Genomic DNA, 27790 nt, shown 5'->3' with positions numbered 1-27790 from the left:
GACAGATGTCTGGTGGGTAGGCAGTATCTCGCGATAATCCGCCAGGGATACGTGACCTGAAATGCCGATTGATTCGCCGTCTTTGTGTTGATTGCATTCTGAGCTCGTTTTCAGGGCCGGAGGAAAGAAAAAGAACGATCATTGACCAGAAGCCACTAATGTGCCGACTAGAGAGATCTCCTGAGGGTCCGCGCATTTCTTTTTGCTTTTATTTTTATCAAGCATGTGTCGCGATAAATCATGTATTCCCTTTGTTCGGGCTCTCTTTTTTTTTTTTTATCATGTGTTGCGCCAAGTCATGTACTTTCCTTTGTTTGGGTTGTCTTTTTCGAAGCATGTCTAGCGCTAAATCATGTACTTTCCTTTGTCTTGGGTTTGGGGTTTTTTGACTTTTTTTTTCGGTGGGTTTGTCAGGAGTACGGATCCGGGGCTGGGCTGGTGTCTGGTTTTCTTGGGTCTGGGTTTCTTCTGGCGTGGAATGGCGGTGTCTGGTTCTTTCGGGCGGGTTTGGGTTTGGGTCTGGGTTTTGGTCTGGAGTCGGAGTCGGAGTTGGAGTTTGGGTACTGCGGTAACGGTGTTGATGACGGGTGGAGGACTGGCCTTGAAGCCAAACGAGACAAAAAGTCTTTCAGGACGCAAAAAATCGCGTCCGCCCCTGCTCCGGTATTACCATACAGCCGCGACAGGTCTTTTCAAAAGCTCCAGCCACCAAAGCGAGCGAGCGACCAGGGACAAAAAAAAAAAAAAAAGAACAGCGAATCGCCTGATCCTTTTATTCTTTCGGCTTCGCGACCTGGGAAACACTTGAAAGTGGTGTCACTACAAACCAAAAAAAAAAAAAAAAAAAAAAAGAAAGTCACAGGCTTTCAGACACCCACTTCGGCCAAACAAGCAAATAAAAAAAAAGAACAAAACATATGACGCCCTGGCCGACGTCACAACCATCTTCCTTTCTACCAAGAAGAAGGGGAAAGGAAGATCAGGAAAGAAGTAAAAAAAACAAAAATCGCAAAAAGCGAATATGGCTCGGAACCAAAAACGGCCCGAAGCAAAACCTGGAGGATGGACCGGAACGAATGACCACGGAAAAAGCGGCATTCGAATTTCGAGTCCAAGGTGGGGATTTGAGAGTTCAGAATGAAGTCGAGCGGATGATGACGGGGTCGAGTGTCTGCTAGACAGCACCGGCCGGACTGGCGGACAGATTGTGCGAAGGCACTTTGGTGTTGAACGGATATTGGACAAATGTTTTCTCTCTCGGTGGATGTACTCCGTACAATTCTTTTTCGGCGATATCAGGTGTTGGTACGGAGCTGCGGATTTAGTTCACGAGAAACATACTATGGAGTTTCGGTCATGTTGATCTTCCTCTGATTTTTAATAGTCCCTTTTACCTCTATTCATACAGTTCCTTTACTTCTGTTCAGGGACTTGTTTTTTTCGGGGAGGCATCGGGGAAGCATCGGGGAGGGCTCCAGGGAGGTTTTCTTCCCCCATTGCAGGGCAAAAGGATTAGTTTTAGATATAAGTCGGAAATATCATCTCTTGTCGCAGCTGGTCTGCGACGTATTTCTGGCGAACCCATTTTCCCTTCCCTCATGCAATCTCGTTTCTATAATGTGATGTCTTTTTTCGTCAATGTCTGTATCGTGCATGTTTCTTTGAGATGAGCCGTAGGCCCGTAGCGTCTATGGACTTTGGTTTCAGTCCTTTCGTACATGAGTTTAAGCCTTTTTCGTAAAAGCCTTTTTTTTTTTCGTAAATAGCGTAGGCATCTTGGTGTTGTGATAAGAACGGATATACATTTTCTTTGTTCCTTTCGTTGTCGGCGCAGTGCAAAGGTTTGATGTCGGACCAAGACGACCGCGGACGTTGGCTTTGGGTGTGTGGTCTGTGCGTTCTTGTTTGACCTTGGCTTTGTTGGCTGCTAGTTACTCCGGTACGTTACGCTGCAGCGCTTGCGGTTGGCAGATCGAGGGCCTTTTGTTGGTCTGTGTTTCGCTCGTCGGCGCGAACCGCCAACCGAGCACCAGCGCACCCTGACCAAGGACCAGCCAGGGAGCCATCCTCGCATCATCCTCGCCAGGCCACAACTCCATACTGCCCCGGCAAATTGAGCGGGAGAGGAGAGAGGTTCTTAGAATTATTCAGTGTAGTATTGATCACGACACAAAGTATAACCTAGTACCACAATAAACCCCTCTCAGCTCTCAACCAAAGAGGGGACTTTATTCAGTTCTACGTACAGCAAGGTATTTTAACTACCATTGTCTTTGATGGAGTTCCCAGTTTCCAGTTTCCCCCAACCGTAGCCCCGTTAGTTATCCATAAGTTAGGTAAGTTAACTACTAAATACTTGACCTTGCGCCTTTCTCCACAGCAACCCGGTGCCAGCATTTGCAGATTGCAAATTGCCAGGTCCACAAGAGCGTCTTGCGCCGATACATTTCAGCTCTACGACTCGAGCAAATGTATGATGTCCAATGTCCTTCAATTCGTCACATAAGTTATTTAATTTCCTACTGAACTGCTGCAATAGATTTAGGTCAATTGAGCAAGGTCTCGGTATGGTAAATAAATAAATAAACACACAAGGCAAATTAATTACATTGATGTGACATATTTTATAGCGCACATTTTGAAGTCTCGTCACATCTTGCAGTGAGCCTAACTAACACTTGAAGCATCAAGTTTTGCCACATACCGCGCTATAACGATTGGGTTTTTTGACAGTCTGTGTCTGGAAACACAGACTTAAGATCGCATAAATTGACAAAGTCTTAACCTGTATACCTTAGCATCGCTCAGCGTCAATTACATCACTTCACAACCTCAATATGCTTGCATGAAATGCAATATTAATTGCCATACACTAACACAAGGTCAAAACTAGATTCATAGAAAAAGTGAGAGAGCAAATTGATCAATGCCTTTTTTTTTTTTTTTTTAGATTTCTTTGGCGCTTCAACGCTAAAACTGCAGACTGCTTTATAACACAGAAAAATTGCGGGTTGATTTGCAAAACTTCAAAGTGTGCAAAGAAATGCAAGAAGCAAAAATCAAAAGGGGAGGAAGATAGGAGCCAAGGAACTGAAAAAGAAAGAAATATAAAAAGGAGCCAAGTAACTTAAAAAAAAAAGGAAAGAAAAAGAAAGAAAAGGAAAAAGAATTTTTTCTAAACGAGTGTATGTATGTCAATATGTATGTGAGTGGATAATTTTCAAGTTAAACGAGTGACTGGCTTAATGGTTAAAATATGTGAGAAGGAATTGATGACCGGAAAAGAGAAAAAGAAAAACAAGAAAAAAAAAAAAAAAAAAAAAAAAATAGGAGAAGGAATATGAGTAGGTATGATTATGATTAGATGAGCGGATTGTCTGGTTCTTCCAGCGGCGTTGCGAGGGATATTTCCCCCATTTAGGGACCCGAAATGGATATAATAATAAGTGATCAATTTAGGAGCGGAAGTAAAAAAAGACGCGGAGAAGAACCAATATTGAGAACGACGGAAACAGGAGAACCAAGGTTTGCGAGATCTTAGTGATAATTAATGGCATTTTCTTGGCTGGGGAGGCGTATTTAGTATCGGCGGATTTAGCCGGGCGCGTAGCATTTGGCTTTCATATATCTGCTGCGACTCTATTCATGTCCGATGTGAAGGCGCGCCTCGCATTGAACCCTGCTGGGACGGGGCGTGGTGGCTATGGTTATGGTGATGGATGTGGAGTGCAGAGTGGCGTCCTCCTCTACGTGTCAGAGACCCGACGTCATGCTTGCCTGAAAAAAAGCAATCACGTTAGCACGGAAGATGTACGTAATAAATTAATGTATCGCATCGTTGATATCCATCTTACCATCACAGCAGGCTCGTACATTCTCCAGCCTGCTTGAGTCGCGCTCCTGCCTCTCAATGACCTGCCTGAGATCCTCGGCAGAGTCATTCACCATGCTTGCGTCATAGATACTATCGTCCCTAATGCTCTGCTTGCTTCGACGGCCTGAGAATGATCCATGCACACCGCCAGGAGGAGCGCCAGAGCGGAACATGCTGCTAAGGCGAGATAAAGACCCATGTGGTTGAGAGGCGCGGCTACGAGAAACGCCAGCTGGCGAGGGTCGCAGAGTCGCTACGCCGGATGGGTGCCTTCGAGGAGATGTGTTTCTAGTTGTGCGGCTATTGTAAGATGACAGCGATGCGCGAGACGAGACTCCAATCGTGCGAGTTCTGGTGCTGGAACGGGCATCAACCGACTGACCGTCTTCGCGAGTGGTGTTCCTGCTTTGCGAACGGTCAGGACCACCGGCGTCTCCAGAAACTTCGCCCCCAGTCCGAAGAAGAAGGTATGAGAGCGCATTGAACCAGGTCTCGTGTCGCTGTCCGGTAGCGGCGGTACACTTGATCGCCCGTCCAGGAGTAACAACAACCAAACTCTTGCGGTGAAGCCCGGGGGGCATTGGGTTGTCGTCGGTGACAACTCGTACACCTTCAATCTGCACACTCTTCGCCTTAAGTTCCAGCCTCCCAGCTGTTGACGGGTCCCGATCACTCCAGTACAGTGTTCTCGTGTACGGGTGGACCCAGAAATACCGACGGTGCCGGTTAGCAGAAAGCTCTCCGCGGCCAGCCTTGCGCGTGTATTTCCAAAGATAGTCGCCTATCATGGTCTGAGTGATGGCTTCAATCATCCGCGGGTCTGTACCGCCGGCCATGTCATATGGCATGAATCCATCCGGCCGAATGTTAAAGCGCTCGTCCAGCTCGGACGCAAATGACGTAACAGAAGATCGCCGCGTGAGAGCCGAAGACATCTCACTCCGAACTGACGATAGGCGTCGTGGTCGGGAAGCTGTACCGGCCTTGGAAGCTGGGCTATGCTGCTGCTGGTGTTGGCTGCTGGGCGTCTGTGGGCGCAGATGAGGTTGGCCTTTGTACGCCGAAGCCGGCTGCAGCGGCGGACCCATAGTAATTCCTGAACCTTCACCACCAGACATTCTTCTCGAGGCCGCTGCAATTGTTTGCTTGTGGTCCACAGGCAATGGAGGATGATTGCTGGCAAGGCTACGTATGCTTCCTGGGCTTCCTGGTCGCCTGGGAGCCTTGACGGGGGACGCCTCTCCTGCCGCAAGGCCAACGCCGGTTCTTCGCGTCCGGGATCTTGGGCTGCTAGGCATGCTATCTTGGGAGAATGTCCGCTCAAGTCCGCCGTGTACACTTTGATCAAGTGTTGATGCTGTAGGGGATCGAACAAACGAGCCAGCAGCCATTTCAGGTTTATCGGATATCTCTTTGAACAGATTGTCGATCTGGCTTGCTGAAAGTAATGTTTGCGAGCTCTGGTCTGCCATATCAAACGGTTTTGAAGCGGTCGCTTGTAAACCAAGCTCCTTCTGCTCTGGGCGTTTCGAGGCAATATTACTCGATACACTTTGTAACGGTAGCTTTGATTTCTCTGTCTCAATGGGAACTTCCCCAGACGACTTTTGGCTCGTTTCGTCTTCCGCAATCTCAGGTTGCCGGGATGCCGATCCTTTGCCCCAGCCGAAGATTGAGCCAAGCACTCCTGCCTTTGATTCCTCTGATTTAGACTCATCCTTGACCGTTGCAGCATTGGCTGTGGTTTTCTCGCCATTGACATCGGAAGCAAATATCGCTCTAGCAGTTGCAGGCGTAGAGTCTGCGACTGGTTCGGTTTCTTCAGACACGATGGTTGAGAATTCCAATGAAGGTGGTGTTGGTGCAGTAAGATGGACAGGCGCTTCTTCTTTCAGCTCAGGCACCAACGGCCGGGTATCTTGTGTGCTGATGGCTGAAAGTTCTAAAGACGTCGGTATAGGTGACGTAGGACGCTGTGGCTCTGTAGCCTGCGCCGAAACATTGCTGAGATCCAGTGGCGCAGGAACAGGTGATTGAGGGCGCACAGGCTCTGTCGATTGCGTAGAGACATGGCTGAGGTCTAGCGATTCCGGAAGAGGGGATGACGGCCGGACAGGTTCAATATTTTGGGTGCTGACACCGCTGAATTCAAGCTGGACAGGAGAAGGTGACTCCTGGTATTGAGGCGCGGCAGACGTCAGAGTGCGAGGTTCGTCGGCCTGAGGATTCTCATGGCTCGAATCAGCCGGTGCTGAAACAAGGACCACGGGCTCCCTGGGCTCAGTATGCAAGGATTGCACTTGCGAAATGTTCAAGGACTGTGTCACTGGCGATGGCGGGCGAACCGGCTCGGTGTGTTGTGCGCTGACGTTGCTAAGCTGCAGAGGAACCGAAGGCGGAGGCTCGACATGCTGAGGCTCAGTGTGTTGAATATTCACCTCCGAAAGTTGCAGCGGCGGTGGTGCGGGGACTTCAGGAATTTGAGGCACAAACTCTTGGGCACTAACGGCAGAGATGCCGAGCTTCGTTGATGGATCAGGGACGAGTGGCTCGGTATGTTGCGATTCAATGGTTGACAGCGCCGAGGAAGGAGTCGCAGCAACCAGAGCTGCTGTTGCGGGTTCCTTCTCGTCTCCTGCTTCCTCATGAATCGCTGGCTCAGGGTTCCAAGGCTCAGTCATGATTCCCATGTCTGACATTTCGGGCTTAGGATGAAGTTGGGGCTTCGACACCGAAAACTGATCCCTCGTAGCACCAAAGCTTCTAGCTAGTGTAGACGAAGTTTGAGACACTGCTCGCGTTCTGCGAGGAGTCAATTCGACTTCCTCGCCCTCCTCCTCCTCTTCGCTGTCGTCACCACCATTGAGATCCCCAAGCTCCGCAAACAAGCTATTACCTACAGGCGCAGCGGGGCTTTCATTGCTCAGGACGCTTACAGGCGAACTCTTGGCGCTAACTGAATCGCTTCTGTAGAGACCGCCATCGCTTCCGACCCTCGACCTGCGATGGGCGGCGCCGCGGTTCATTCGAAGACGGAATCTTTCCTGCTGAGAGTGCAATGGCGTCCTCGGTTCACTGTCATAATCCAGTTCGTCTGCAGAAGTCGACGCAGTACTCAAATACGAGTTGCGGTTCGCAGCGACTTCGAGGCCAGAAGGTTTCCGAGAACGAATGGTGCCGCCTCGAATTGTGACGGTTTCAGTCTCGGTGAGCTCGTCGCTGGAATCACCACCAAAGCTTTCAGCTCCAGTCTGGAACGCATCAGTCTCGGTTGTCGTGCCCTCCCTCTCTTCCGCCGTCTCAAAGGCATCACTGGTCTCGTGAGCAGTCTCAAAAGCCTCGCTGAGATCGGTACCACGAGCATGATGGTGAACAGGCGGCACCCTGGACATGGAATGCCTCTTGCCTCGAGGAGAAGTCAATTTCTTCTCGAATCGCTTGTCATGTTCCGGACTAGCTCCCTCCTGATGATCCTCCCACTCTTCCTCGTCATCAATGATCTCATTTTTGCTTTCTCTTCCTGCGCCGAGCATGTTTGGTCTGGGAGGTTTTTTGAAGCGGTCATTTTGAGCAGCATTCTTCTTGCGCTTGCCTGCGCTACCAGAGAAACCTGGGTTGGCTTCAGCTTTCTTGATCTCCAATTCGTCTTTGGCCTCCTGCAAGACACGCTTCAGTTCAATCTTTTCTGCCTTCTCTCGGTGGATAGTGCTCTTGAGATTCTGAATCATTCGATGCGCGTGGTGCAGTGAACTCCTCAAAGTCTCGGTCTCCAGGCCAGTATGTCGTGGTGTGCCCTTGGCGGGTGAGGCATTTGGAGATGGGTCTGACGTCGAATCGTCTTCAATATCTTCTTCACCAGCCATGGGCACCTCAATAACCTGCCGAGCCTCATCTCCACGGAGTCGTCCGGCGACTGCCTTGGCAAGCTCATGGTTTTGCGACTCGAGCTCGCTAACCTTTCGATGCAATGCTCCTTTTTCGCTCTCGCCCATCATAAAATTTCGCCGCATACCCGCAAGCTCCGCCTCGAGCTGCTTCCGGTTGGCCGCACTCTCTTCGGCAAGCTTTGTGTTTGTTTGTTTGAGCTCATCCAGCTCCCTTAGTATGGCTGATTTTTCAGCATGAGCAGCATTGAGACCTTGATTCAGTCGCTGTTCGCGACCCGAGGCTTCCTTGGCAGCCGCGATTAGCTCATGAGTCTGCGTTTCCAGGTTCCAATTCTCGTCTTTGAATTTCTGCTCGCTCTCGTCCAGGTTGTGCAGTCGCTCGGCGAGCGCCTCGCTTTCAATTTCGAGCTTTGACTTCTCCGCATTGAGCGCTTTGAGCGTCTCATCACGCTCTGCTATAACAGCCTGAAGCTGTCGTACTTGCGCTAGCAAGGCTGTACTGATTTCGGTGGCGAATTCAATGTCATGGACGCGCCCCGAAGGCTGGTTTCGTTGCCTTCGGGAGGGTATGTTCAGTTTGCTCGGAGAATTGGTCGCTTGGCTTGCAAAGAGCGATGGGCTCGTAGCGCGAGGATCTTTTGGAGACGGAGCGCCTAATCCAACCTCGCTGCTAACCACTCGCGATCGCGGAGGGAAGAATGCCCGGGCACTCTCTTGGCCAACCTCGATATACTCTTTCTCAATCTCCGCCAATTTCTGCCTCAACTCCGGACCCAATTCACTGCCCCCTTGTTGCTTCTCAATTTCCTTGATTTGCTCGTCCAGATCCTTTCTTTGACGCAACAGCGTGGTGCCTAGCTTTGAAGCTTCCTCGATTCGCCGCTCGGTTTCCGCAAGGTGTGCCTCGAGTGCACGCTTCGCCTGTGCAGGTGAGGTTTGCGCTTGGATTTCAAACGCATCGTTGTCGAAGGGAGCGAAGCGCGGCGCGCGATGATTATTTTGCGGGGTATTCAAGAAAGGATCGTCAGGAGAGCGAGGGGAGTCGACAGCATGCTGGGTAGGATCGGTGATGCGTGCTCCATCTCCTGGAGACAGATACGCAGCCATATTGGCCTGGGGGCGCTGAAATCCCGTGTCACCTCTTAGACTGCTCAGTCACAAGGGTAACACGATGAAACTCCGAAGGCCTCTCAGCGCAAAGTGTTGGCGCCAGAGAGGATTGCTTTTTGGAAGAGACGTTGGGGCAATAGGTGAAGCCTCTCCCTCTACGATCGTCGCATGATCGTCGCACAAGCTCGATGGTCGTGGAAAGTTAAATCTAGCGAGGGTGCGGCAAGTTGTGCCAATAATGAGAGAAGCCACTCCGTAACGGAGGGACCTCAGAAGGTACAATCAAGTACCTAACGTAACGAAAGTGTAATATATGAAATAAATGTATTCTTTGTTTAAAGAGAGAAAAGAACCATCAACGATCACTCGTGACAACGAATAGAAGAGGTGAATTGAAGTGGGGAAGAAAGAGTAAAAACAATACAAATCGAGGGAACAGTCGCGATGGGCGACCCGTGGAATGCAACAACGTGAGCCACGCAGCTGCACTGGGGGAGTGGGAGGAGGGAAAAGAGGAGAGTCGAATCGAATCTGGGCGGGCAGTAGTTGTCGGGGGAGTCAAAGAGATACAAGACGCAATGGATCGTGTTTTCCCCCCGCCAAAACATCAAAGGGTAGGGTAACTTGATGTTGTTGTTGTTCGTGGGCCCTGTTGGCCCCTGACGCGTGAAAGCTGTCCCCTTGTCTAGTCCTAAATGGGAAAGAGGGGACCTGTTTCTGTCATGGCCAACTCAAGCCTGTGACGCGCTACCACACTTTCTCAGACGTCAATTCAATTCATCATCCGCTCAGACATATGGGATTCGATATGCTTCACTGCTAAGTCTAGGAATGCTTTACAGTGAGATCAGTGATTATGGTGGCTGAGACTGGTTCAACGAGCCCACACAGTCTGTTGTTAAGCTCACCAAGTGCAAAGCGCAGACTTTCTTGACGTCCAAGTACTCTATCAAAGTAATGAGTATACCTTCGGACTAACATAAGCAATTCCAAGAAATAATATGTATCAACCGATTAATCAAGATTTTTGCTAGTTGTTCTGAATAGAGTCTTTTCTTTACCCTATTATTCAGCATTTTATCATTGTATTGGTGCTGTATGGCCAAAACAAGTCGATTCTTCGTGTGGCACGTGCTCTTGCGCCACCTGCGCCACACTTCCGCATTAGTCAGCCTTCTCGAACATGACAAAAACGTCCGTGCACTCGACATTCATTGCCCCCAGCCTCACCTTCAACTCTTACTCCTTTGCATTGTTGAGTCCTCAAATCGCATCGAGCATGGATACAGAAAAGTTGGCTTCGCTCAATCCTCCTCAAGGTGGCGATACTGCTACAGAAGCTGCGCCACCCGTCAGTCTCTTCAAAAAGCGATCTGCAAAGTCCAAATCTAGCTTGCGCAAAAGACCTGCGACGCCGCCTCCAGCCTCCGATTCAGACTCAGATTACACAACGTCGGAGGAAGAAGGCGAAGATGGACGAAAGATTAAGAGAAGACGCAAGCATGGTGGAGTCGTCACTGCAGGGGGTGCTGCGAAGACAAGCTCCGCCGGACTTGAAGCCAGCACATTTACTGCAGATCGGTCCGGAAATATTTCCTCCGCCAACGACGCTACCAAACAGTCAAATTGGTTTGATGAGAGCAAGGAAGACAATGATCAAATGAGCGCCAAAGAATTACTTGGCAGCACTCGTGTTCGACCCGCAGGCGGGGAAGAGGGCAAGAATGACGGTCTCTACAAAGGATCGGGCGCGTACCAGAGCTTCATCCAGAAGAACCCAGACGCACCGAATAAGCAAGTGGGACCTGTGAAGGCACCAACGAACATTCGGACCATTACCGTTACGGATTACGCGCCCGATGTATGCAAGGACTATAAGCAAACTGGATTTTGCGGCTTCGGCGATAGCTGCAAGTTCTTGCATGCGCGTGAAGATTATAAACAAGGCTGGGAGCTAGATCGAGATTGGGAAATAGGGACAAAAGGGAAGAAAGTCCAAGGAAAGGCGGTCTCGTCTGCCGCAAAACGGCGTGTTGGGGACAATGACGACGAAGACGAAGAAGATGAAGACGATCTGTTGGAGAACATTCCGTTTGCTTGCATTATCTGCAGGAAACCATACAAGTATCCGATTACGACGAAATGCGGACACTACTTTTGCGAGCCTTGCGCACTCCAGCGGTATCGAAAGAACCCGTCTTGTGCCGCATGTGGTGCGGGTACTGGAGGTGTGTTCAATACCGCAAAGAACCTCAAGCGGTTGTTGGATAAGAAGCGCGAGCGTGCTAGGAAGCGAAGGGAGAAGGCGATTGCGGAAGGAGAAGAAGTGAGCAGCGAAGAGGAAGGGGAAGGCGAAGGAGGAGATGAAGAATGATAGTGTCTTTTAGCAGAATTGGGTTTATTTGTCTCTAGGGTGGCGGAGAGAAAAGTTGCCTTCAATTACTTTGCTTGCATCGAGCATCTTGGCTACTGATATATCATGTTAATCTCGCTGGCGAGCATCAAACACATCAATTTAGTCTTGTAAATCTAGTTGATAAAGATTTATTACAATTTATCCATATTATTTGAACCATGCTTGAAGCTCCGTTTCGTGATTCAGGGTGTTACAGTAGTGATACTCGTGATGAAAGACTCCCAAGTCTTGCCTTTCCATTCTATCTTACAGTCGTATCTCGTTCTCAGATTTACTTACAGCATGGGATTACTATAACAGCCATCGAATCGGAGAAATGTCCATTTGCGGTAGGCCGTAAAAAGCAGCATTCTGGCTTTGATGTTTCGCGTTCACTAAAAGCTCTCGGCCAGGCCGAGGGCAGTAAGCCTCGGTTCAAGTCCAGCGGCAACCTAGGGCGGTCCAACCCCAAGATTTTCTCCCCAGACGGGTAAAGATACCCGAACCCTACGACAGACCTCGGCTTACTGACAAACATCACTGTAGTCATACGTCAACACTTCCAACCTGAGACTTTGTAATTAATAAGTGTATTATAAGCTACTGTATATATCTATATTTTGCTGACTTGGAATTGATTCCAACATTGGAGCATATCCTTAATCGGATTTCTCCGCCGGAATTACTGGTTTTTCTTCCATTCCTCGCAATAACACATTGTTCAGATCAATTAGCACTCTCTTTTCACGACTGCAAGTTTTGAAGCATCAATTAACGTATCTGTGTTTTCCTATCGTACCTACCCCCTCGACAGCTCTCCTTAGCCTCAGGTTTCCTTATTTGAGTCTTCTTTGACTTGTCTGGTTTCCATTTACCTTGCTTTTTGCGACGCCTTTGATGCTCAGCAGTACAGTCACTTATTTACGACCGCTGAATACATTGGATCTTGCATTTGCTTTTTACGCCGTCTAAACATTGCCTTATATTCTCAATCAATTTTCCTCCAAGGCTTCAATTGCGATAACACCATCATGCCACTCACCAACAAACAACTCATATACACACGCAAACCAACTCCTTCAATCAATCCCTCCGTTACTTCCAATGGAGACGGGACATTTGAACTGCGCACCAGCACCTTTCCCGACCCGGCAGTCGATGCTATTCCTGAGAACAAGATTCTCGTGCGCATGCTCTATTTATCTCTTGACCCGGCCATGCGGCAATGGCTTACTGCTAAACGGTCGTACATTGCCCCTGTTAAGCTTGGCGAAATTATGCGCGGACAGGGCATAGTTGAAATTATTGGGCTTGGAAAAGGGATTGATACCAGTACTATTACCATTCCTTCCCTTTCGCTTTTCTAATTCCCAATTCCAGCATTCTCGACTCTCTCATGCTTCGCTCAAATTTCAAGGATAATATGTCTAACGATCACTAAAAGACAAGTTTAAAATCGGCCAATACGCCCGCGCTGCCACTGGCTGGCAAGAATATGCTCTTCTTCCAACAGACCGTAATGCCATTGAACCACTTGGTCCGCTTCAGACCATTTCTACCGCATCTCAAGCCTCGACCGGGCCAAAAACCAACCAGCCTCAAATCAGAGCAACCGATTTTCTCAGCACACTCGGAACGACAGGCCTAACCGCATACTTTGGCTTCTTACACGTCGGGAAATTCGACGCATCGCGGGACAAGACGGTCGTAATATCCGGCGCGGCAGGCGCAACAGGAATGGTTGTCGGCCAAATTGCACGTCTCAAGGGAGCCAAGCGTGTCATTGGTCTTGCGGGGACACGTGTAAAATGCGAATTCCTTGTCAATGAGCTCGGCTTTGATAAGGCGATTAATTACAAAGATACAGATTGGAAAAAGCAACTTCTGGACGCAACACCGGAGTATATCGATGTGTATTTTGATAATGTTGGTGGAGAGATTCTAGATGCGTGTCTCCTGCGGGCGAATCAGAATGCGAGATTCGTCATGTGTGGTGCTATTAGCCAGTATAATACTGGAAGTGATTTCGGCGGAGCGGGGAAAAGCGGTGGCAGTGGCGGCGTAAGAGGGTTGCAGAATTACATGATGATTATTGTAAGTTCCTTGCCTTTCCCCCTTCCCTCTCCTTGATTCTATCCTATATGATTTTATTTATTTTATCTTATTATTTTTTCCCCTCCATTTCTCATTGTTGTTTTTTATTACTTTCGTTGATTTATTTTATTATCTTGTTATTTCTTTTTCGATTCCTTTTATCCGTGCTGCACAGCTGTATAGACATACCCAAGCTAACAATCTCAATCTATCAGTCCCAGCGCGTTACGCTCCAAGGCTTCATCGTATTCGATTACGTCAAAGAGTATCCACGGGCGCTCAAAGATCTTTCCGCGTGGTTGGAACAAGGCAAAATCAAGCGACGCGAGCATGTCATAAAAGGCGGACTGGAAGCTGCTCCGGCAGGACTAGTGGGTTTGTTTGCCGGCGAGAATATAGGCAAGACGATGGTTGAAGTGGCTTCTGTTTCTGGATCTGGATCGTCATCGTCATCATCACATTCTTTTGGTACGAAAGCTCCGGTAGCGAAATTATGAGCGTGTAAAACAGCGTCAGCCAGCAGATTTGAGTTTCAAATTCGATATCATCGCCATGTGGTAGTGCCACATAAATGTCGATAATCCGGAATGACAATAAGAGGTTTTATCTAGTGACGCCTCAATAATCCGACGATGAAAGAGCATTTTGATGCGACCCTTGAAACGCCGAATGGGGAATATCAAACATAAATAATTATCACTTATTCTCGAAATATTCTTCAACTCTCTCAACCAGATCCGACTTTTTCCCGCTTGTGCTAAGTCCTTTGTTTTCCATCCAACTTTTGAGAATTGGGACCGTGAGCTTTTGCAGTCAGCGGACGAACCCTGTAAGCTAAGAGCGTGTGGGCGGTTGTAGCGTACCTTATTAAGGGAGTTTTTACTATAATGCTGCTTGATGTCATTATCATTTATGGAATTAGGACCGTCACCCGACTCCACACCATCGGATGGTTTTGTTCTTTTCTTTGGAGGAGCACTTTCATCCGGAGCTGATCGTTTCGCGCTTGAGGTGCGAGGGCCGTTCTCCTTTTGCCAGGCACGGAACTGATCCTCTAGCTCATGTCCCCAATCAATGACATAGCCGCCTGCACGCTGTGACAATATATTAGCTGAGCTCGCGAAAATAACACTTGGATGCACCAACCTTGTCGATCTGTCGATACTTGGGTATGGTTTTATCTTCAGGTTTCTCTGGCAAATCTTCGTCTAGGGCAAGTACTTGTAGAATGCGATAGTGCCATTGCAGTGCTTTGAGTCAAAGTTAGCAAATATTCCTTTCGCAAGGAAATTGAGACGCACCTGGATTCGGATACTTTTGCGGATCATATCGAGCCTTGGGAAGCTGAAGCTGTTGGATCACTGTGCGCATCATATCTACGAGCGAATCTGGAGCCTGTATGAGAGTCGTATCTGGGTTGCTGCGGACATCATCGGCATAAGGCAAGGGCACGAGCCACATGCCTGGCGGCATGACCTGCTCTCCAATGTCACCCAATTGCTCTGGCCCAGGAACAAGAGCGGAAATAACGGGAGCAGCGTTCTTTCGCGCAATGAACCAAACAATTGCAACTTTTTCGTCGCGCAGAAGCTTTTGTTGAAGCGCAGCAAAGACGCGAGTCGAGCCAACAAAATCTTCTTCAGACGGATAAATAAAAGTTGATTGTTTGACGGAAGCCCAGAACGGCACCGATGATAATGGCTTAAAGCCGATAATGCGAATGACTGGGTCTCCAAAATTGCGAACTTTCTTGATCTCCTCGGGTGTAAATGCGACCTGGTCACCGCCGAATTTATAAGCCTTCTTAATTTCTGCCTTTTCAATGGTGCGCGATGTGTCATCCGCCATTTGAGTTGTTACTCCCTTTGCAATCTGGGCCTTTTCACCCTGAAGCCAAACGTAACAGCTCCTGGCCGGAACTTGGCGCTTGAATATGATATATCCTTTGACGGAAATTTTGAAGCCGGGCCCAAGTTCCAATGGCAAGTTTGCAAAGAGAGCGCGCCTTGCGACTGCTTTTGAATTGATCGAAGACAGAAGCGAATGGAGGAGAGAAATGCCATCTTTCGCCAGAGAAGGTTTGACAGTCGGTGCCAAGGGCGCAGGTGCCTCCGGGTCAAGTGGAGATGAGCGATATACAATGTCCTAGAGCTGTCAGTTCATGTTGAAGACAAATAAGCAGGAGCATGTTGTTTACATCATAAAATTTACTGCGATCAAAATCGTGGTCAGGTTTCGATATCGGGAACAGCTCAATTATAACGCCCAGGTCATAGAGGTCTTTTGCACGGACGGCCGCAGCTGACTTGAGAGCTTTGTCATGTGTATGTGGATCATCGTTATCCGTCACAATAAAAAGCCGTCTGGAAGAGAAATTGGGTGCTTTGGTGGTGAATATTTGGTTGGCACAGAAGAGCACATTCGCCATTGATACTGGCTCCTTCGATGGTACCAGAAGCGACTTGGACTCTTCTTCATCCTCAACAAGGGACTTTAGTCTCTTAACATCTTCCGCGGACGGGACGTCTAGATCGGCCAACAGATAGCAATGAGGGTACGCGAGTCCGCCTTTGCTGCGTTCGTCAGGAGTCTGAAATTTTGATTGCTCTGTACCAAACAGAAGGATGCCCATCATATCAGAAGGATTAGATATGATTCGTTGTTGCATCAAAGAAAAGGCGCATTTCAGCGCCGCAGCTGCCGGACTGTCATCCTCTCCCGGCTTCGACTCCGAATCCGAGGAAGCCTTGAGCATGGAGGAGCTGATATCAATACTGAAAAGTACAGCATCTTTGACAGTCTTGTAACCCTAAAAGACCGTTAGGATCAACGGCATATATCTATCCTATGGCTTGTCCTACTGTTTCATCTATCTCCTCTTCATCTTCCGTTTCGTCCTCCCGCGACTCCCAAGGCCGTTCATCTCCCATAGTGCACGATAAGCATCTGGTGATTACAAGTGAAGCAGCTTTAGTTGAGTGGTCACTACTTTGAATTAAAATGTATGTTTTATGTTGATTTCTACCTTCAGCAAGCCCCCAGTTTGGTAGGCAGACGCGTCGCGTGCATTAATGACGGGTGATCATGTGACCAAGTATTCTGGGATGACTTTCTTGTAAGTTCTGACTGGCTCCCATTAGCTTGGTTTGGGTCTGGCACTTTCCGTCATCGATCAGCGAAGGTCGGCCGATGGTTAGTAAAAGTCGAAGTAGTCTGGGCCCTGTAGCGATCGGTAAAGCACCTCTTTAGATCCTGGGTTGATTTGTTATTTACAATCTTACGACATGGCTTGACAATGGTTTGAGTCGTTCTCTCCAGTTCTCAAAAAAGTTCCTAAGGATTTCAATTGTTGCTGTTATTTTGTTCCTTTGGCGAGGAGATCATGGCTCTCCGACAGGGGATAAAACATCTATCTGTGCAGGGCCCGGCGCCTTTGCGGAGATTTGGGACTTCAATACCCTCAAGGCGGTCTTTTTTTCAGAAACAAACCTTAGGAGCGAGTCATTGTCGTTCTCTTGCCACGATCGTTCCTCCTGTCACCCAGGATGCTACCGGGTCTAAAGGGCCCACTGCGATGGTGTTCATGAACATGGGAGGTCCATCGACAACTGAAGAGGTTGAAGATTTTCTGAGCAGGCTGTTTGTTAGTCTAAACAGATTTCATCGATCAAATGTTCTATTACTTATATTTTGAATGACAGGCCGATGGCGACTTAATTCCACTTGGGCGTTTCCAGAAGTACCTTGGGCCTCTTATTGCTAAGCGTCGGACTCCTAAAATCGAAGCCCAATACGCCGCAATTGGCGGCGGCTCTCCAATTAGAAAATGGTCGGAATACCAGTGCGAGGAAATGTGCAAGATTCTCGATAAAATCTCACCGGAGACGGCCCCGCACAAACCATATGTCGCTTTCAGATATGCCAACCCCCTAACGGAGGAAATGTACTCCAAACTCTTTGAAGATGGATTCGGCCAGGGAAAGGGTGGCCGCGCAGTCGCTTTCACACAGTATCCCCAATATTCTTGTTCGACTACAGGGAGCTCATTGAACGAGCTATGGAAATGGAGGCAGAGACTGGAGGGAAAGAGAGCAACTGGAGAGATGAACCCGCCGGGCGCTATTGACTGGAGTGTGATTGATCGATGGCCCGCGCATCCCGGCCTGGTCGAAGCATTTGCGGAAAATATTGAAGCTCAGCTTTCAACTTATCCAGAAGACAAGAGGAAGGACGTCGTCCTTCTTTTCTCTGCGCATAGTCTCCCCATGAGCGTCGTGAATCGAGGTATGTACTTTGAACTCGGAAATTGCGGATAAGATGGTCTCTGACAAGGAGCACAGGAGATCCGTATCCAGCAGAGGTTGCAGCAACCGTATACGCCGTCATGCAGCGCCTCAAATTCTCCAATCCTTACCGGTTGGTTTGGCAGTCACAAGTCGGACCCTCGGCTTGGTTGGGTGCCCAGACCAGCGATGTTGTTGAAGAATATATTCACAAGGGACAGACGGATATGGTCTTGGTTCCCATTGCGTTTACTAGCGATCACATTGAAACACTCTACGAGCTCGATCAAGAAGTCATCGGGGAGGCCGGGCAGGAAGGAATCAAGCGCGCAGAGAGCTTGAATGGCAGCCCTACGTTTATCAGAGCGCTTGCTGACATCGCCCGCGAGCATCTCCAGTCAGGGATAGTATGTTCGAGCCAGATGGGCCTAAGATGCCCGGGCTGTAAAAGCGAACGGTGCTTGGAGCAAAAGAAGTTCTTTTTGGGACGAAGCGATCTACCCTGATATTATCATTCATAGTAATCTTAGAAACTGTATATTAGCACGTGAAGAATATTCATATTATACATAATTTTTTTTATAGGCTTTACTACTCGTTATCCTGCTATAAGGAGTAATATACAGATTGTACAAACTGCTGCAATGTCAGTACTCGTACAGTATTCGTAGGGCGGGCCTTCCATGCGGCATGGTGTCTAGCGATCGTCAGGGGCCAGGGCGAATCAGTCAAACTCTCACTCGCTGTGGTTCGTTTTTACCAAAAAGTTCAACGTACGGGGGCCGAGACTTCTTGGCAAAACAAAGTGGGCTGCAGTTGAGAGAGAGAGAGACGGGCTGATTCTTCAGGCAAGGTCTCTCTCTCGTTCGCTAATTCGCGTACCGACGCCACCGGGATTGAATGTATTCCCTTGTTGACAACCCCTTTATGACGCACCCGACACAATTGGAACTCCCCTGCGCCAAGGCTATTGAAATAGTATTGAAGATCAGTGGATGCGTGGAGGCTTTCCAGGGGTCAATTGGAACAGTGTGCGTGGCCCTGGCTTTGAAAATATGCATCACTTCATGCAATTAATATGGCTTCTCCCCGGAGGAGAGGATTTTGGCTCCTTTCTTCCTTTTCTTTCCCCGGCGAGAACAAATAAAATAGAGTCTTCTACGACATGTCTCCAGTTGTTTAAACGGTGCCTAGCTAAGCTGGTGACTTTGCGAGACATGGTTTTGTTTCATAACGCTCTTTTTCGCAAAAGATTTTGAAATTCAAAGCACGCGACATCTTGCCTGTTCTTCAGCAGAGCAGCTTGTTTATCATGGCGTTCAAACGACAGCCCATCCTCGCTCTTTTGATCGTTGGCTGTGTCCTGTTCATTCTACACAAATGCATATTTCCTCCGTTGCCTCCGCCTTTTGAAAATGAAGACCATGCGCAGGCAGTACCGTCGCAGCAGCATTTTTCCTGGAACAAAATGATAATGCAATATCCTCCTACCTCGACCATCTCATTACCGAAAGGAAGTCATGCTTTCATTCCGAAGGTTCAATACAATTTTGGGCAAGAGGGCCGAAGAGAAAAGAATGAAAGAAAAGGGCGGCAAGACGCGGTCGCAAAAAGTTTCCAGCGATCCTGGGAGACTTATCAGCGATATGCCTGGCTAAAAGACGAGGTAAATCCCGTGTCTGGGGAATCTAAAAATGCTTTTGGCGGCTGGGCCGCGACAGCAGTGGATGGTTTGGATACGCTTTGGATCATGAACATGAAACGAGAATTTGAAGAGACCGTCGATGCGCTGAAAACGATTGACTTTTCCACCACTCGGCAGACCAAAATAAGTGTCTTCGAAACGACTATCCGTTTCCTTGGAGGCTTGCTTGGAGCCTACGACGTAAGTGAGGGACAGTATCCTGCGCTGTTAGAAAAGGCCGTGGAGGTTGGTGATATGCTTTATGCTGCTTTTGATACACCCAATAGAATGCCTGTCGCTCACTGGGATCTGAAATTGTGAGTGCCTCCGCATGAATTCGCCATCTACCGCATGGATGGAGTTGCTGACGGCGGGACAATCAGCAAAGCACGCCTCCAGACAAAAACAGAAGGACAAGAGAGTGAGAATCAACAAATGGCTTCTCTGACTACCCCTTTAGCGGACCTAGGGTCGCTTACTTTGGAGTTCACGCGGCTTTCTCAGTTGACTAATGATCCGAAATATTTTGATGCTGTACAAAGAGTTACAGACGAATTGGAGAAAGCTCAAAACAAGACCCGACTTCCCGGAATGTGGCCTACTATCGTTGATGCCGAAAGGCTCATATTCGACCTTGGTGGCACATTTACGCTTGGTGGGATGAGCGACTCAGTATACGAATACTTTCCGAAACAATACATTCTTCTCGGCGGCCGCAAGCAACAGTACCGCGATTTGTACGAAAACAGCTTTCAAACGTTCAAAAACTTGTTCTATCGACCAATGACTCCTACCAATCAAGATATTCTCCTTCCAGGCGACATCAAAGTCTACCGAACTGGAAGCTCAAGCCTCGTGCCCAAGAGCCAGCATCTCAGTTGTTTTACAGGCGGCATGGTAGGCCTAGCTGCCAAAGCTTTTGATCGGCAAAACGACATGGAAACAGCTCGAAGGCTCGTGGATGGTTGTATATGGGCTTATGAAAGTATGCCCAGTGGCATCATGCCCGAGAAGTTTGAGAATCTCCCGTGCACGGATGTAAGCGGTTGCGAGTGGAACCAGGAAGAATGGGAAACGAAGAGGATTAACGAAGCCATCCCTCCCGGGTTTGTCAAAGTGGATGATGGGAGATATCTGCTCAGGTGCGCGAAGACTCGAACTGGTTGACCTAATCTGGTTCATATATGCTGACGATTCTTACTTAGACCGGAAGCGATAGAATCAGTTTTTGTGCTCTACCGCCTCACCGGCGATAAGATGTACCAGGACAAGGCTTGGAATATGTTTCTCGCTATCGAAGAGCAGACAAAAACCAATCTTGCCTACTCCGCCATTGCAGACGTTACCAGACCCATGTCAGAGAAACTCGCGAACATGGAAAGCTTTTGGTTTGCAGAAACGCTCAAATATTTCTATCTCATTTTTAGTGAACCGGATCTGGTCAGCTTGGATGAATTTGTGCTGTAAGTTTGCATTTAATCTTTGAACGTCTGCCAGAACTAATGTGTATATCGTCTAGAAATACCGAAGCGCATCCTTTTCGGCGATCGCAACAATAAAATAGACGTATATTTTCCATCTGGACCTTGGATATGTCGCTGGACGACAGTCATATTTTTGGAAGACACTGTACATAGAAAAGCATTTGGGTGGGGAAACATAGATTGCCATGATTCAATTCAGCATCATCTTCGACTTGGATTCGTGATATGGCACATTGTGCTCGTAGAATGGGGCTATCCGGGGACCGCTATCATATGGCCCGGAATGATAACAACTCCGGTGTCCGAGATGCATCGGCTACTTTGGGACGGGAAGGGGGTAAGCATGCTTGTCTTTAACTGGTTCGGGTAAAGGGTAATTCCACCTGGATGGGAGACAGTTACGTAGTAGACTCGCGCCATCCCCGTCGCAAGTCCGGTTCCTGTGCGTATCAGTCAAAGTCAAGCTGCCGTGACTAAAGTCTGCTATCTCGCATGCCATGAACGTGGTAAGCATTCCAGCCTGATTAACAAGCACACTTAGTTTAGCAGCATCCTGACGTCCCCCATCCCCAGGTTTGAGATATATCAGTGGCGGCTCGCAAATCCACACCTTTCGCAAAGATGGATCGGTGATTTTACCGAAAACCTCCCCAATTACTGTAGGACAGCCCTGCAGAATCAAGAGTTCAGGCTGTAGGATAAATAGTCAACAACTTCGGGGAGCGTTTCTCGTTGTCTAACTGTACAAACCCCCTATCAACATGGAGAACGACGCAGCTTTCGAAGCTGAAGCAAGCGCCGAAACGCGGCTGCGCTACAGCTCTCCTGACCGGCATCGTCGAGGTTCTCATATCGGCGTGGACGCAACTGTCGCGGCTCAAGGTGGCTACGATAAACATAATGTTGTTGTCTCAGAGGCATCGCCTTTGCTTGGGCAACAAAGTCAGGAAGACGATACTGGCCGCGTCTCTCAGGACGAAGGAAGCTCAGATGGCACCGAGTGGCATGGCGTGATTGACTTTGAGGGGTTACCCTGGTGGAAGAAACCTTCAGTAGGGTTTTTCAAAGCATGTTCAATTCCCTAGAAAATCACTGATCATGCTCTATAGGTCGCATGGATCCTACCACCTGTAATGCTTTTTACGCTGGCTTTTGGAGCAACGGCCGTACCAAAAATAAATTTCATATTGTCGCTCATCTGCCGTAGATACTTGGCGGACCGGTCTGCGGAAGATCCCAACTTTCAATTTCTTCCAGTTATTCTTGGCGGCAATAATCCACAATGTAAGATACCCGAGGTTCAGACGCTGGTGTCTAGGTTCACCCTCTATTGCAACCTGATGGTCGCCATCCCATGCGCAATCTTGAGTCCCAAATTGGGCGCTTTATCTGACCGATATGGTCGCAAATATCTTCTCGTACTTGCTGCGACAGGTTCGATGATTACAGATTTAATTTTCACGGTGGTGGGAACGAACCCTGACAGGTTCTCCGAAAATTTGTTGTTGGTTAGCTACCTGATTGATGGCATTTGCGGCTCTTTCATCGCTGCTATGGCCATGTCATTGTCATATTTGAGCGATTGCACGCCTCCTGCAAAGCGGGCCGTCGCGTTTAGTGTCTTCCATGGCTGCTTTTTTGGAGGGATTGCCGTCGGTCCGGTTGCCGCTGGTTATATCATTAAAGCTACAGGGCAACTTGTTTCCATCTTCTATATTGGAGCCACCTGTACTTTTACCGTGGTAATCTTTTTTGTCTTCTTCCTCCCGGAATCTGTTTCAAAGCAGAGGCAGGCCGCAGCCAGGGACAAGCATCGGCTCGAAAAGCATTTGACCCCTACTCAGTCATGGCTTGACACGCTGAAAAGCGCAAATATCCTTGCGCCACTAGCTATCCTCCTTCCAACAGGTCCAGGTTCGGGTCGACCGCTTCGGATCAATCTACTGCTTCTCGCTGCGATTGATACTATAATTTTCGGTGTGGCGATGGGCTCGATTACGGTAATCATTCTTTACTCTACTTACCAGTTTGGATGGGGGAGTCTAGAAACAGGCGTCCTAGTATCGGTCGCGAATACCTCCCGGTCGGTTTGCTTATTGATAATTCTACCACTAATTACGAGGTTGGTTCGCGGGCCTCAGAGAATCACGCGGCATCGCAATGAGGGAGCAGATGGGCTGGAGCTAGCAATCATCCGGTTTGCGATTGTATTTGATGTGATAGGCTATATTGGCTACACCCTGGTGCGGACTGGCAATTTATTTATTCTATCTGCGGTTGTTGCTTCCGTTGGAGGCGTTGTCTCACCGACACTGCAATCAGCTTTGACGAAACACGTCCCATCCGACCGGACTGGTCAGCTGCTGGGAGCCACCGGTCTATTGCACGCGCTGGCGCGTGTGGTGGCGCCTACCGTGGTTAACCTCATCTACGGAGCGACAGTTGGAAAGTTTCCTCAGACGGTTTTCGTCTGCTTAGCATCTCTATTTGGCCTTTCCGCCATCCTTAGCTGGTTCATTAAACCACATGGTAAGCTTTCCCTTCTACCCCGTTTCCTAACGGCGCGAGTATTAACAGATACAGTCTATCTTCACGCAGCAGAAGTCCCGATCCACAATGTATCATCCCATGACTCTGGAGAAGAAGGCGTAGAGCGATCGGGCTAATGTTGTTGGTTTTTAACGTTAATGTTTCATCTCTCTTTACTGCCTCGCGGCGGAGTTCTTTCTTGCATCTAGGATTTTATAGATAGACATTCTTGTGCGTTTGAGGGGCGTTTTGTTCGCGGAATCGAATGCTCCTTTGCATCCCAATATCAAAGTACCCATAATTGTGATATGGCAATTGAAGCATTATACATACGGGCATATTTCTGATACAAGATTTTAGATTTTCTGGAATCATTTGGCTTATTTAGGGAGCTTTGTCTGTTTGATATATATCTGGGGTACTCCGTATAGAGCACAGCAATTGCGAGAACCAATGGCGCCGGAGCTTGTAGCGAATGGTGTGACCAGGTGTGCACATCCGCAGTATAATTTATCATTAGCGTTTGCGGCTTGACTCCCTGACCCCCAAAGCCTCAAGCGACAAACCGAATTTCTAGGAACCCGGAAAAACATCCGTGATCAAAGCTCTCTCTAGCATGAGGGCTGCGAATCGGTCATGATTACACCGTTCCCTGTGCCCTCAAAGGGCGCACTGCGTCTGCTTCGCCAGATTGCATATGCCGGCTCTTTTGCTGGGTCAATTGGTGGAGGGGCCGTGATCTTGGAGGACCGACGACGCAGGATCTGTGCCGCCAGAGAGATCCATGAGACGACGAGGAAGCTTAAATCGAGCCGCAAATACCATAGTGCGGCATCCGCAGCAGAGAATGAGCGTGACTCGAGTTCCGAGCATGCTATATATAAGCATTGGGACATCAATATAACGCCGGAAGACGATCCATCTCGCACGCCATTCCTCCCCTCTGAGATTAATAAAGCATACGAGAGCGTCCATTTCCCATCCAGTGCAAGTCACAAGCATCACAAAGAAAGAATACATCGGAGCGAAAAGCATCAATTAAGAGAAGATTTCGCAGATAATTCAGATGTTGCCGTCGGAAACAGATCCAAAGCTGAAGACGTTGCAGTGGTGGGGGGATCAGATTTAACACCGCACTCCCCACAGAAGCTGCACAAATTCGTCCCTCGCGGCATAGACGAACAGCTGAGCAATACGGCGTTGAAAAATACTCCTCCCTCGAATAACAATGTCATCGAAAAAGATTCAGCTCAGACAGGCAATCTTTCATCGACTCGACCGCATACTACATCCGGAAGGGAATCATCCGCAGAAGCGATAGCGACTGTTGAAAAGCCAGGGTCACAAAGTAATCCGGAATCTCTGCTTCAACACATTGACACAAGACTGGCGCGAAAAGATACCCGGAATGCCGTCGCTCTTTTCTTGGAGACCTTCTCTAACCAGACTTCGACGGAGCTTAGACCACGCTTTACGAAACTTGCGTTCAAACTCGCGTCTGCTGCTCTTCAAGAGAAGAAATATAACCTGGTGGAGAATATTTTTTGGAGAATGCGAGAGTTGAACGCTCTTGATTGGCGCTGCTGGTCACTTATGCTCAAAGCACTGGCGGAACAGAAACAGCACCGGCAGCTGATCGACATCTTCAAGGATTGGCGGGGAACGTTTAGGCCAAATGACGAGTCTCATGTGCCGGCAATGCAAGCTTTCGTGGCTCACTCGAAACTCGGTGAAGCGGAAGAGATATTGCAGTCCGCTTCAAAGCAGAATTCTTCACAGTTGCGGGCCAGTTATGTTGTGCTACTCAGCGGGATATGGAGAGCGACAAGAGATCTTGAGAGAACAAAGGCACTTTTCTCGCGAATGCTTTCATGGTCAGCGGACTTTCGGCCTTCTGTTGCGCTGTACAACAGCCTTATCCGATCATGCGTCGAGAGTCACCAAGAAGAACAGGCAGAGGCATACGTCCTTGAGATGAAAGAAAAGTGGTCGCTCCAACCTAACATTCGAACTCTCGGTCATTTTGTGTTGTCTAAAGCTCAGAAACAAGACTGGCCAGGCGTACAAAATAGTCTCGATAATCTGAAATCGACGGGCCTGATTGCAGAGGCAAAAACGCCAGCTGCGCTACTTAACCCACTCTTGATCGCATACGGTCGACAAGGCAATTCCAAAGATCTGGTATCTTTCTCGCGCACTATTATCGAGGCCTACGAATTACGTCCTGATCAATCGACTTCCGATATTGTCGTTGGCATACTTGCAGAGAATGGACTCGTCTCTGAAATCGAGGAATGGATGGAGTACACTCGACAGCAAGGGTTCAACTTGAAACTTGACGCTCAATCTTTTGGTCAGAACCTCGAGCGGTTCTGGGCCCGGAACAAGAACGGCGCCACCACCCGTGTCGAAAAGCTACATTTCGCTCATCGGCAACTGAAGAGGTCTGCAGTGAACGACGAAGCTCTTCATGGCATCCGTAAAGTCATTGCGCGCTGGAAGAGCCAAAGGCCAAGGAAACTTAATTCGAAGCCGCTGAAGGACGCTCCCAACGAAAAACTGGAGATGGGGGTGGGAGTAAGAGGCGTCCATCGGCAAATGGACCTTGCCATGATCGACGGTCGACCAGCGGAAGCTGTGCGAATCTACGAACGAGCTGTTGCCGACGGAGTTGTCATCTCGCGGCAATTGCTTGAGACGGCTGTCGAGGCCAGTCTTCGTGCCACCGGTGATGACTTTGCTCAAGCACATGGTCTCGTACTTTCCGCACGCGAGTCTGGGCTAAAAACCGAAGATGCTCTTACTCCTTTATTCATTCATCATCTCTATCAATCGGCCAGCCATATTCGCCGCCATGTCGGCGAGGACCTCAAGACCGCTGTGCTCAATGTTTATCGCACCATGGAGCAGCACGGCCTCCCTATCAAGCACCACGTCGCCATCACCGCTGCCAACCGGTTGATCAATCAGGGGAAACCATCAGAAGCAATCAGTCTCCTCACCAACATCAAGAGCCTTCCTCTTTACGAATCAACCCCCTTTGATATCGTCGGCATGACCACCTTTCTCCGCGCCTACGTCCAACTGCACCAGGTCGCTGGTATTCAATGGGTCTTACACACCGTCTTTTCCACCGACATGCCAATCGACGAACCATTCGTGGATGTCTTGAAAAAGGCAAAGTCCGGATTGCGAGCCATCATGACCAGTCATGGTGTTCAACATCATTCTCATGCTTCTTCTTCTCATTCCTCTTCGGCTTCATGGGCAATCAATGCGACTTCAAAATCCTCCCTGAGCCAGCGGAGTCTCAGTACCGTCCCCTACTCTCCTCAGATGGTTCACGATTGTCGCCGTTTCTTGAAACTCCTTGACACCTGGGTCGTGGAAGTCAGTCAGCGGAAAAAGTACATGGAGGCCGAATCGGCAAGGCAGCAAAGAGCCATTGTCAAACTGATTAAGAAGACTTCTTCTTCTCCATCCTCTTCTTCTTCTACTCCTCTTTCTTCATCCTCTTCTTCTTCCGCTTCTGCTTCGTCCATCTCCCCTCCTCCTACTCCTTCTTCTTCTCGCCCCTCGATTAATGTCCCAACGCGTCAGCGCAAGTCTCTCAAAACGGCCAGGAAACCGTCCAAACACATTACACCTACCGAAAGCCAACCAAAACCAACCGCTCAATCGACCCAGGCGTCATCAGACAACCACGCTTCTTCCGTCGTCTCATGCGAGGCATAGAAGCATAACGGCATAAAATCATATGCTTACTTTGCCCTATATATTTTTTCCCTTTTTTTTTTTCTTCTTCTTCATTTACATATTGTCCCCCTTGCTTTTTTTCTTTCTTCATACATATATATTGTTTCCCTTGCACTTTTTTCTGTGGCCTTTTGGTTTACATTACCCGCGTATATATAACTATTTATACCTCGTACATATCACAGTTTATACCAACACGGGCGTCTTTCGCCAGTTTTCATCTACATATCTTCTTTCGTTTATCCAATAGTCCTTTTCCCCTCAATTGTATTGGCTTTGGCGTTTCGAAATGGTCTTGCTTGTATATAGGAGTCATGTTAAATTTTCTAAATGCACAACTTTTTGAACCAACAACAAAATGTTAATAAGTTTGATAAGTCAAGTGTTGATGAAAAAAAAAACAAAAGAGTGTCGAAGGTTCAACGAGAAAGGTTATGTGCGATTCTATTATTGATATTCTGACTGTGAGATCGGTCTATCGCGTCTCGATAGAATGAATTAGAATGACATGTAATGGTATCTTTTGTACATGTTTTCTTGGGAATAAGGTAGCAAAGACGCTATTCAGCTTTGCGATTCTGCAAAATTTACGAGCTTAATTAAAAAAAAAAAAAGAAAGAAAGAAAGAAAGAAAGAAAGAAAAAGAATGATATAAAAAGTAAAGAATTAAAGAATTAAAATATTAATAAAAAGA

General features: G+C 48.3%; 8 protein-coding genes across 8 annotated transcripts; 6 read left to right on the top strand and 2 right to left on the bottom strand.

Annotated features, from left to right (window-relative positions):
- Positions 1 to 3643: 3643 nt before the first annotated feature.
- Positions 3644 to 8868, bottom strand: L228DRAFT_268315 (hypothetical protein; the record flags this gene model as incomplete). Its single annotated transcript, XM_018335113.1, has 2 exons — positions 3644 to 3777; positions 3855 to 8868. The coding sequence occupies 2 exons, from the start codon at positions 8866 to 8868 to the stop codon at positions 3644 to 3646; spliced, it is 5148 nt and encodes a 1715-aa protein (XP_018188502.1).
- A 1239-nt stretch (positions 8869 to 10107) lies between these two features.
- On the top strand, positions 10108 to 11448 carry L228DRAFT_247369 (hypothetical protein). Its single transcript, XM_018332627.1, has one exon. It carries the CDS (start codon positions 10151 to 10153, stop codon positions 11243 to 11245), a length of 1095 nt encoding a protein of 364 aa, XP_018188501.1. The 5' UTR covers positions 10108 to 10150; the 3' UTR covers positions 11246 to 11448.
- A 394-nt stretch (positions 11449 to 11842) lies between these two features.
- Positions 11843 to 14085, top strand: L228DRAFT_247366 (alcohol dehydrogenase). The gene is made up of 3 exons (XM_018332626.1): positions 11843 to 12598; positions 12711 to 13360; positions 13576 to 14085. Exons 1-3 carry the CDS (start codon positions 12298 to 12300, stop codon positions 13855 to 13857), a joined length of 1233 nt encoding a protein of 410 aa, XP_018188500.1. The 5' UTR covers positions 11843 to 12297; the 3' UTR covers positions 13858 to 14085.
- Positions 13666 to 16193, bottom strand: L228DRAFT_247365 (ATP-dependent DNA helicase). Its single transcript, XM_018332625.1, has 5 exons — positions 15558 to 16193; positions 14662 to 15505; positions 14507 to 14610; positions 14224 to 14454; positions 13666 to 14164 (listed from the first exon to the last, which is right to left on the bottom strand). The coding sequence occupies exons 1-5, from the start codon at positions 16113 to 16115 to the stop codon at positions 14057 to 14059; spliced, it is 1845 nt and encodes a 614-aa protein (XP_018188499.1). The 5' UTR covers positions 16116 to 16193; the 3' UTR covers positions 13666 to 14056.
- A 723-nt stretch (positions 16194 to 16916) lies between these two features.
- On the top strand, positions 16917 to 18251 carry L228DRAFT_220575 (putative mitochondrial ferrochelatase). The gene is made up of 3 exons (XM_018330245.1): positions 16917 to 17003; positions 17062 to 17644; positions 17701 to 18251. Exons 1-3 carry the CDS (start codon positions 16935 to 16937, stop codon positions 18147 to 18149), a joined length of 1101 nt encoding a protein of 366 aa, XP_018188498.1. The 5' UTR covers positions 16917 to 16934; the 3' UTR covers positions 18150 to 18251.
- Positions 18252 to 18955: 704 nt separating this feature from the next.
- On the top strand, positions 18956 to 20886 carry L228DRAFT_268310 (glycoside hydrolase family 47 protein; the record flags this gene model as incomplete). Its single annotated transcript, XM_018335112.1, has 4 exons — positions 18956 to 19644; positions 19711 to 20469; positions 20533 to 20790; positions 20847 to 20886. The coding sequence occupies 4 exons, from the start codon at positions 18956 to 18958 to the stop codon at positions 20884 to 20886; spliced, it is 1746 nt and encodes a 581-aa protein (XP_018188497.1).
- A 453-nt stretch (positions 20887 to 21339) lies between these two features.
- On the top strand, positions 21340 to 23803 carry L228DRAFT_283007 (MFS general substrate transporter). Its single transcript, XM_018336063.1, has 3 exons — positions 21340 to 21863; positions 21921 to 23340; positions 23395 to 23803. Exons 1-3 carry the CDS (start codon positions 21573 to 21575, stop codon positions 23475 to 23477), a joined length of 1794 nt encoding a protein of 597 aa, XP_018188496.1. The 5' UTR covers positions 21340 to 21572; the 3' UTR covers positions 23478 to 23803.
- Positions 23804 to 23976: 173 nt separating this feature from the next.
- L228DRAFT_268308 (hypothetical protein) lies at positions 23977 to 27075 on the top strand (the record flags this gene model as incomplete). The annotated part of the gene is made up of 1 exon (XM_018335111.1): positions 23977 to 27075. The coding sequence occupies one exon, from the start codon at positions 23977 to 23979 to the stop codon at positions 27073 to 27075; it is 3099 nt and encodes a 1032-aa protein (XP_018188495.1).
- Positions 27076 to 27790: the final 715 nt, after the last annotated feature.

This window comes from Xylona heveae (assembly GCF_001619985.1).
Source record: "Xylona heveae TC161 unplaced genomic scaffold L228scaffold_5, whole genome shotgun sequence".
NCBI classification, from domain to species: Eukaryota; Fungi; Ascomycota; class Xylonomycetes; order Xylonales; family Xylonaceae; genus Xylona; species Xylona heveae.
The sequence above is the reverse complement of the archived record's forward strand: the minus strand, read 5'-3'. Positions and strand labels throughout refer to the sequence as shown.